This window comes from Phragmites australis, chromosome 14 (assembly GCF_958298935.1).
Source record: "Phragmites australis chromosome 14, lpPhrAust1.1, whole genome shotgun sequence".
NCBI classification, from domain to species: Eukaryota; Viridiplantae; Streptophyta; class Magnoliopsida; order Poales; family Poaceae; genus Phragmites; species Phragmites australis.
This window is the reverse complement of record NC_084934.1, coordinates 29,258,082-29,267,917: the sequence shown is the minus strand read 5'-3', so window position 1 is coordinate 29,267,917 and position 9,836 is coordinate 29,258,082. Positions and strand designations below refer to the sequence as shown.

General features: G+C 52.3%; 1 protein-coding gene across 2 annotated transcripts; it reads right to left on the bottom strand.

Moving 5' to 3' along the window:
- Positions 1 to 6,228: 6,228 nt before the first annotated feature.
- Positions 6,229 to 7,852, bottom strand: LOC133890096 (momilactone A synthase-like). Of its 2 annotated transcripts, none has more exons than XM_062330542.1 (3): positions 7,610 to 7,852; positions 7,456 to 7,542; positions 6,229 to 7,369 (listed from the first exon to the last, which is right to left on the bottom strand). In XM_062330542.1, the coding sequence occupies exons 1-3, from the start codon at positions 7,636 to 7,638 to the stop codon at positions 6,574 to 6,576; spliced, it is 912 nt and encodes a 303-aa protein (XP_062186526.1). In that variant the 5' UTR covers positions 7,639 to 7,852; the 3' UTR covers positions 6,229 to 6,573. The 2 variants fall into 2 exon arrangements, with proteins under 2 accessions (XP_062186526.1, XP_062186527.1); XM_062330543.1 differs by having other exon boundaries at positions 7,456 to 7,527; positions 7,610 to 7,838.
- Positions 7,853 to 9,836: the final 1,984 nt, after the last annotated feature.

Genomic DNA, 9,836 nt, shown 5'->3' with positions numbered 1-9,836 from the left:
CCATGAACAAGTGAGGAAGAGAAAAAAAGAAAAAAAAAGAACGAGAAAAGAAAAAGAAGAAGAAAGAGTAAGAGATAAATGAGTTCCTCTTATTTAGCTTATTTGTATTACAGATGGTTAAGCGGGCTGGATCAAATGGACTGGCATGAGACACGATTATTTTGGACCGATTCAGGCTCGGCACGGCACGGCATGGCACAACAGTTAACGGGACGGTACGGCAAGACCCGTTTAACTATTTATATTTTTTAGTATTTTATATAATTTATTTAGATCTAATACCATATATTATATGTGTTGCAATAGTAGTGTGTTTGACTTTTAAGTAGAAGGTCGGGTATTTGATTTCGAGTGAAAGCAAGTTTTTTTGATTTTTTTAAATTTTTCGCGGGCTAACGGCACGATCCGATCTTAAATAGATCGTGTCTAGGCTGGAGTCGCAGCACGTAGGCCAGTACGACACAATCCATTTAGCTAACGAATCATGCCTCAATGATCGAATAGCCAAGTGAGAGGTGGATTGGGCTTAATTAAAAACTACTTATGTCAAATGTTAAATAAATAGTAAACTTAGTCTAGATCAAAAGAAATATAATTATACGATCATACAAGTAAACTAGCACGCAAGAACACACACACAAAAAAATGTGATGTCCTCCTACTTCCGAATTTATTTTCCAAATTCTTGTGGATTCGATGTGTTCTCCTACTTGTAATTTAGGGAGCAGTTAAGCAGTTATCCCACCTGATAGAGATTCACAGCAAGTGCTTAGTGCTTACCCAATCGAATTTGTAAAATTGAAGAATGTAAACAGCCCGTGATGATATTTCCACTGTGGTGAATGAAGTGGCCTCCTGTTTATTTTACTGTGAACTTGTACACATGCCGAGATGAAATGAGATGAGGGTTGGCATCGACAGTGTTGTATGTCTTTTTTCGAGTGACGGTGTTGCAGGTTTGTGGACAAGGCAATAATAACGCTCGCTCGCTTATTTGTGGACAAGGCAATCTTTGTCAGGTTCTTGCCGAAGTATCGTCTGTCTTCGACACCGGCAAGTATTCTGATGAATACAAGAAGAACACACGAACACTTGTATATTTTGGTGCAGCTTAAGACTGCTTTTCTCTGGACCTTTTTATTCATATATAAAGCAACGATTACAAGCTAAAAATCCGATCTGTAAACCCGACATGCACGCCACACTCCTCATCAACGACTGCCATCCCAGACGTTTCGGTCGTGGCGCACGACGCGCTCTCCACGCGAACACAGCGCACGTCAAGAGCCCAGAACGCGCACAACCAAACTAACAGTCATGCGCACACATGCTAAGTATGCAGAAAGGAAAGAAAAAACGAACTTGCTAAATAAACCATGCACAAGAATTATTCAAACATTCTCCTCCTAAGTCTTGTGCACCTGATTATTCAAGTTGGAACAGGCCAATCTTCTTGGTAAGCTCTTCGAACTTGACTCTGCTGAGAGACTTTGTAAGTATATCTCCTAACTGCTCGTCGGTCCTAATGAACTTCACCTCAATCTGGCCATTGCTTGCATACTCCCGGATCAGATGAAAACGTGTATCTATATGCTTGCTCCGGTCGTGATGCACAGGGTTTTTGATCAAAGAAATCGTGGACTTGTTGTCCACCCTCAGCACCGGCCTGCTAACATCTGACTGCAGAATCTCAGATAACAGCCGGGCAAGCCATACTCCTTGGCAAGCAGCTGTAGCAGCAGCTATGTACTCGGCCTCACAACTTGATAACGCTACTACTTTCTGCTTAGCAGATTGCCAACTTATTGCACTATCACCTAGAAAGAACAGAATCCCAGAAGTACTCTTCCTACTGTCCACATCCCCTGCCAAATCACTATCACTGAAACCCAGCAATACAGGCTGTTGATTCTTCTTCCTGGCATAGAACAGACCCAAATCTCTTGTCCCAGCAATGTATCTTAGGATGTGTTTCACTGCTGCAAGATGATCCTCACGTGGCTCCTCCAAAAAACGGCTAACATAGCCCACTGAAAAAGCAAGATCAGGCCGAGTATTAACCAAATACCTGAGGCTGCCCACCAAGCTTATGTACTTTGTTGCATCAACAAGTGGATTTGAGCTTTCCCTGGACAACTTGAGTTTTGGCTCCATTGGTATTTTACATGGATTGCAATCACCCATTCCTGCTATCTCTAGTATTTTCCTAGCATAGGCACCTTGGCTGAGAGAAATCCCTTCATCCTGTTGCTTCACTTCTATACCCAGATAGTAATGCAACAACCCCAAATCACTCATCTTGAATAGCCGGGTCATTTCCTTCTTGAACCTCTGAATGCTACTGCTGCTGGCTCCAGTGATCACAAGGTCATCAACATACACTCCAACTAATAGTTGCTCAGCACCTTGACCTCTGACATAGACAGCATGATCAGATGGGCATTTCTTGAACCCTAGAGATAGCAGACTCTCATCCAATTTCTCGTTCCAGGCTCGAGGAGCCTGATGCAGCCCATACAATGCCTTGTGAAGCTTGTACACCTGAGACTCACTCCCTGCCTTGACAAATCCTGGTGGCTGCTCCACATAGACCACCTCTTGCAAATCTCCATTCAAGAATGCGGATTTTACATCCATATGATGGATCTCCCAACCCTCATGTGCAGCCAATGCAACAAGTAACCTCACAGCCTCCATGCGTGCCACAGGTGCAAACACCTCACCATAGTCGATGCCATGTCGCTGTGCATATCCCTTAACCACGAGCCGCGCCTTGTGCCGTACCACAGCGCCGAGCTCATCTCTTTTTACCTTATAAACCCACTTCAGACCAATAGCTCGCCGATCACGAGGTAACTCTGCAAGTGACCAGGTCTCGTTTTCTTCAATTGCCTGCAGCTCCTCCTCCATCGCCTTGCGCCAGCATGGTGCCTTCTCTGCTTCATCAAGCGATGCAGGCTCCTCTGCGCTCACCACAAGCAGCTGCCCAGTGCCCAGTTCACGCACAGCATATCCAGGAGCTGACCCTGGACCAACAACGTCATCCACTGCTCGGAACCGTAGTGGAGCATCCTCTTCATGATCAGCGTCCAGTTCTTCATCAAAACTGGCTGGAGGAGACACAAACTGAACACCTGAGGGTGACTGATTTCCCAGGCCGCCAGACAACACCTGCGGTCCTGTCACTGGTGTTGTGGACTCGATAGGCGAGCCTGGCCAAGCTGGAGTTGTGGCCGCCGACCCTGTGTGCTCTCCAGGTGGACTCAGCCCATTGCCCCCAAGCTCCGTGGCACTATGCTGGTGCATGGACATGTACTCGAAGGTGAAGATGTCGTCGTCGTTCGCCGCTGGCGTTACAACCTCCGCTTCACCAGACCAGTCCCACTGGCCCTGCTCGTCGAAGACCACGTCCCGCGTCACATGGACACGCTTCGTAGCGGGGTCATATGTGCGGTACGCCTTGGACCCCCGCTCGTAGCCGACAAAGATCATCTTCCGGCCACGGTCGTCAAGCTTCTTGAGATGCGGGACGGTGTTCCTGACATAGACGAGGCAGCCGAACGTCCGCAGATGATGCACTGCCGGCTTCTTCCCGTACCACGCCTCGAACGGGGTCATGCCTTCCACGCTCTTCGTCGGGCACCGATTCAGGACGTACACAGCGGTGTTAACCGCTTCGCCCCAGAACCATCCCGGCAGCCCTTTTGCTTTGAGTATACTACGCGCGGTCGCCACCACCATGCCGTTTCGCCGTTCGACGATGCCATTTTGTTGTGGGCTGTACGGCGCCGTGAGTTGCCGGTGCACACCTTCAGCCGCCCAGTACTCCGCAAACTCGGTCGCAGTGAATTCACCACCGCGATCGGTTCAGAGCGCCATGAGCTTGTGCCCTGACTCTGCCTCAGCGCGCGCCTGGATCTCCTTGATTGCTATCGCAGCGCGGTCCTTTGATTGAAGCACTGCGACCCACATGAAACGGCTGTGATCATCGACGAGCAGCAAGAAATACCTGTTCCCACTCGGAGTCCCCGGTGTGATTGGGCCACATAGATCACCGTGTACCAGCTCGAGCGTGCGCCGCGCTCGGTACTGCGCGTTCTTCGGGAAAGGCGACCTCTTCTGCTTCCCAGCGAGACATGCTTCACAGAGTTTGTCGACTTGCTCAATGCTTGGCAGCTCGCGCACCAGCTCCTCCCGAGCCATGACCCGCAGGGCCGCCATGTTGAGGTGCCCGAGCCTGGCATGCCATTGCCAGGCGACCTCCTCGCCTCGCACGGCCAGGCACACCGGCCGCGCGGTGTTCAGCCGCAGCACGTACAGGCGATTTCGTCCGCATTCCACCTTCACCAGCAGTCGTCCCTCCGGTTCTCGAATTCGCATCACTCCATGCTTGATGTGGATGTCGTAGTTGGCCTCGTCCAGTTGCCCCACGCTCACGATATTTGTCGTGAGCCGAGGTATGTAGTAGACGCCGGTGAAGGACCTGTGCTCGCCGTTCCTGCAGCTGAACGAAATCGTGCCGCAGCCCTCGATGCGTGCGATGGAATCGTCCCCAAATCGCACAGTCCCGCAGACCGCCGTGTCGAGCTCGACGAATGCAGCCCGGGACCCCGACATATGATTCGTGGCCCCAGTGTCGAGCACCCACGCGAGTTCATCGCGCTCCTCCTCGGGCCCCAATTGCACAAAGACCTTCTCCTCCCATAGCCTCACCGGGCCGCGTGGGGTCTCTGCCGCTGCAGAGAGACGATCTCCTGGCGGCGTGCCTAGCGTCGCCCCTTCCGGTGGTGAGGATCCCGGTGCTGCCGCCGCTTGCGCCGCGCCCGCCGGTGGTGGGGATCCCTGCGCTGGCTGTCTTTTCGCCGTGCCCACCGATGGTGAGGATCCCGGCGCTGGTGCACCTCGCGCCGCCCCTGCCGGTGGTGGGGATCTCGGCGCTGTTTGAGTAGAGGCGCGGAAACTGGTGGCCGGCGATGCAGGTGATGGCAGCGTTGGCTCGTGGAAGGGAGGCGGCGGCGATGGGGATTGTATCTGCCGCCCCACACTCGCCCGAAGGAGCAACAAAGAGGCCTCCTCCTCTTGGACGACATGGGCCTCCTGTTTCCTGGGCTTGGAAGGGCATTCCCGAGCCCAATGCCCATTCTTACCACACCGCCTGCATTGATCTTTGCCCAGCTTGCCGGAGGCGTTGGTCGGCCCAGTAGACGATGACGACCCAGCATCACTCCCTCGCCCACGGCCGCGCCCGCGCCTGTTGCCGCGACGGGCAGAGCTCCCGCTTGCGCCGTCGCCGCTCTGGTTCTCCGCCTCGCGCCGCTTCCGCCACGACTCACATTCCTCCTCTGTCAAATACAGCTTGCCGTCGTGCTGTACCGACGGCGGACGCGCTTCGAACACGTCCTCGGCTGCCTTTAGGCGCCCTGTCACATCCGCGACGGTGAGGGTCGACACGTCGAGGAGCGTCTGGATCGCGAGGACGATCTGCCAGAACCGCGCCGGCACGCTCTGGAGGATCTTCTCGACGACCTTCGTCGGCTCCACGACCTCACCCAGCGTCGCGAGCGTGGCCACCATGCCGTTCATGCGCATGGCAAAATCCTCCACCGTCTCTCCATCCTTGAACGCCGCCAAGTCGAACTGCCGTCGGAGCTGCTGGGCGGTGGACTTCTTCACGCGGTCATCGCCGACCCGCATGGTTGCGATGGCGTCCCACGCCTCCTTCGCCGTCTCCTTGTCGGCGATCGAGGACACCATCTCTGGTGGAATGGCGCTGCACAAAGCATCAAATGCAAGCATGTCTTCTTGAGGGTCGACGCCGCCCTTGTCGACGGCAGTCCAGAGTGCCCGAGCTTTCAACTTCACCTTCATGAGGAGTGCCCAGTCGGAGTAATTGGTCTTGGTGAGGACGGGGTAGCTAGTCCCGCCGCCCACCTCACGCACTACTCGCTGGACAACCATGGCTTCCTTGGTGCCGCTCGGCCCATCCCCCTTCCTGTCGCCTGTCCCCGGCGGTGACGTCGGTCCCGTCATCAACACGTAGTCGATCGCGCGATCACGATTCCAACGGCGGTATCTCGCCGCGATCGAACTCCGGTCCGCAACTGGCTCTGATGCCACTTGTCTGGTTCTTGCCGAAGTATCGTCTGTCTTCGACACCGGCAAGTATTCTGATGAATACAAGAAGAACACACGAACACTTGTATATTTTGGTGCAGCTTAAGACTGCTTTTCTTTGGACCTTTTTATTCATATATAAAGCAACGATTACAAGCTAAAAATCCGATCTGTAAACCCGACATGCACGCCACACTCCTCATCAACGACTGCCATCCCAGACGTTTCGGTCGTGGCGCACGACGCGCTCTCCACGCGAACACAGCGCACGTCAAGAGCCCAGAACGCGCACAACCAAACTAACAGTCATGCGCACACATGCTAAGTATGCAGAAAGGAAAGAAAAAACAAACTTGCTAAATAAACCATGCACAAGAATTATTCAAACAATCTTTACTGTTGACTAATCTCTTATTGCAGAGTACACCGGAGCTTGTTGACGGCGTGGTGGACTGGTGGTCAGGCCGGGAAACCACTCGGCCGCTTCGTCGCGGTGTACGAGCCGTCCACCACAAGGTTGTGCCCGCTCACGTACTTGGCCTCGTCGGAAGCCAGGTAAACGGCCGCCCTCGCCACGTCCTCCGCCTCCAGCACCGTGCCGCGCAGCTCGCTCAGGCCCTCCTCGATCAGGCGCCTCCGCTCCTCCTCCCCCATGCCAGGGAACATCTGCGCCATGGCGCTCATCCCTAACGGCGTCGCCATGATGTAGGGCGAGATGGAGTTCACCCGCACGCCATGGCTCGCCAGCTCCCCCGCCACCGACCGCACCAGCGCGATCACGGTCGCCTTGGAGACGTTGTACGCGTGGGGCATCCCGCCGCCTTGCATCCCCGCGACGCTGGCCATGCACAGGATGCACCCGCTCCGGCGAGGCACCATCACGCGCGCGCCGTGCTTCACGCACGCGACCATGGCCCGCGCGTTGACCGCCATCACGCGGTCGAACTCCGCCATGTCGAGGGCGCCCAGCGGGACCGGGGCCATCGACCCGCTCACGCCGGCATTGCTGTAGAGCACGTCGAGCCGCCCGTGAAGCTCCACGGCACGGTCCACGGCCGCGGCGACCTGCGCCTCGTCCGTGACGTCGCAACGCGTGTAGCTCGCCCCCGGTCCGAGCTCCGCGGCGATGGAGCGGCCGGCGTCGTCCTGGATGTCCGCGAGGATGACCTTCGCGCCATTCTTCACGAACTCTATCGCGGTCGCCTTGCCGATGCCGCTGGCGGCGCCGGTGATCACGGCCACCTTCTCGGCCAACCTGCAGCCGCGCAATCCATTTCAAGCTCAAATCTTTTCGCTACAACAGAACACTCATGCATTGGCAGCAAGGGAAGAACTAAAAACCTTTCGGAATTCGAGAACGTGGAGAAGTGGTTCGCGACCAGAGCGGCGGTGGCCGAGGCTCTGCTCTTCCCCCTGCACCCAACCCGTCTGAAAAAGTTCAGTGCTCACTCTTGCCGAGATGGAAATCAACACCTAACCATTGTGAAGGGATTACCTGAGAGCGACGTGCACTGCTCTGATCATCGCGAAGGGATTGCGTGTTCTTGCCACCTCCTGCCGCTAGCTTCACTCTGATATTCTTATATAATACTACATTGAAGAAGATTAGTGTAGATCAGGACTGAAATGAGTGTGTTGTACGACTGAAGTGTACCATCACTGCTGTGATGTGCAGTGAAAATACTAGTAGCCCGTTTGCGTTGGCGGAGAGAGAGACAGAGAAATTCAGTGGAGTAGTGCAGTGGCTGTCGCAAGGAATTGGATGTTTCCAGCAGGGAGGGACCAGTGGTCCTCCTTCCCTAGCCCTAGCTAGTACTAGCACTTGCAACGGGAATTCGTACAGTGAAACCAAACAAATCCACCAAGTTTTCTGAAATCCACATCCAGCATTCACCGTTTTAAAGCATTTTCATAGGGCAGCTAATAAAAAAAAAATACAAAACCCATCTGCAACTTTAGAGTAGAGGTTTATAAGACAAAACCTAGTACAACTTCTTTTTCGCCAGTCTTCTCATATGAGCTCTTTATTCGCTACTTTTGAATTTTTATCCTATTTGAGTGTGTAAAACCAGTATGACGGATCTAATTTAATTGTTCACAGGAACATGAAAAGTCATTCTGAAAGTTACTGTATCATTTTAGAAGTAAAAAAAAAGTTATGAGTGGGTTTTCAACAAATCGCCGAAGCTAAAGCTGTGTTTTAAAAAATATATATATAAAAAAATCAAAGTTAGGTCATCTCCAGTAACTACCTTAAATTTTTATCCTAAAAATACTATTACAGCATCCCCTATCACTATTACAGCATCCCTTATTTTTTCATCTTCAACAGCTACCCCATTTTCTACTTTCTACTCCTCTTTTTCTCTCTCCGGTTCCGCTATCAACCTCTGTAAACAGTACAGCTACAGTTACCTGACCCGTTTCCCACCTCCGGACCCACTGTCAGCCACTGTAAATAATGTTACTACATTATGTTATAGTGATGCGCATTGCTACAGTAGCATGAAATTACAGGAAAGAAGATTAGTGTAGACCAGGAGCAGTAGACGTTACAGCTAAGGCGAGTGGCCACGAGAAGGGTCGTACGTCAACAAGCACGTGTCCCGGCACGTGTTTGTGCGTTCTTGAGGCATGAAATGATTGTGTTGTACGACTGAAGTGTACCATCACTGCTGTGATGTGCACTGAAAATACTAGCCCGTTTGCGTTGGCGGAGAGAGACAGACAGATAAATTCAGTGGAGTACTGCAGTGGCTGTCGCAAGGAATTGGACGTTTCCAGCAGGGAGGGACCAGTGGTCCTCCTTCCCTAGCCTTAGGGAGTACTAGCACTTGCAACGGAAATTCGTATTTGGGGAATTTGCATTTTCCCTTTTTATAAAATTCCCACCAATTTCAGGATTCCCAGACGAGCGAATCACAAAGCTCTGTCCAACGGTCCAGATAGCAACGTGGACCTACACCATTGTCAAAAAAATCCGCGTAGCAGATCACATTCAGAACACAGAGACTCCTCGTCGATGCATCTCCTTTTTCTCGACGGAAAGGAAATCTACAAACACCTGACCTGGAACTCTGGAGCTAATGGTTTCAAAAGAAAGAAACAAAAAATTCTGGAGCTACAGCGAGGCTGCAAGGCCTCCAACTCACTCTCGCCTGAGCCTCCAACTCGAAGGACTATAGTTTGAGGTTGCTTTTCGGTCAAGGGGTCCATGCATGCTTCATCATCTAAGCACTTTGCTTTGGTATCTGCTTTGGGTACTAGTTTAGCCATCTTTCTTTACAATTGGATGCATAGGAGTCTTCAACCGCTAGTTTAAGAAAAGGCAAATTACGCAGAACCCAACCAAGGGTCCTACAGGCTACTGGCGGCGCGACCTGTCCTTCACTGTTTCTCTGAACTCGCTCGTTTCTCTGAACTGACGATGACGGCGAGTTGCCAGAAATGCCGGGCAAATTTGATACGTTTTGGTCTAAAATTTGGCAGAGTTTTAAAGCTTGCCATGCATGCTGAGATGTTTCTGAAAATACGCTTAGTTGGCTCGTGGTGGTGTACTACTGATGCTTATCTTTTCAGACGAAAATTTACTACGACTAGGAAGAAAATGCTTAGCTAGTAGTGATCCATAAAAGGGACCCATATAGGGGTGGCAATTTTCCCAATAAAGACGGGACCTGCGGGAATCCGTTTCGAGTGGGGTAGGGACGGGGCCAGGTTTT

Excerpts from the sequence above, each read along its gene's own strand:
- LOC133890096 (XM_062330542.1), bottom strand. The coding sequence starts at position 7,638 with ATGATCAGAGCAGTGCACGTCGCTCTCAG. Across the intron at positions 7,543-7,609 it reads GCAGTGCACGTCGCTCTCAG|ACGGGTTGGGTGCAGGGGGA; the intron begins GTAATCCCTTCA and ends GAACTTTTTCAG. Across the intron at positions 7,370-7,455 it reads ACGTTCTCGAATTCCGAAAG|GTTGGCCGAGAAGGTGGCCG; the intron begins GTTTTTAGTTCT and ends GCGCGGCTGCAG.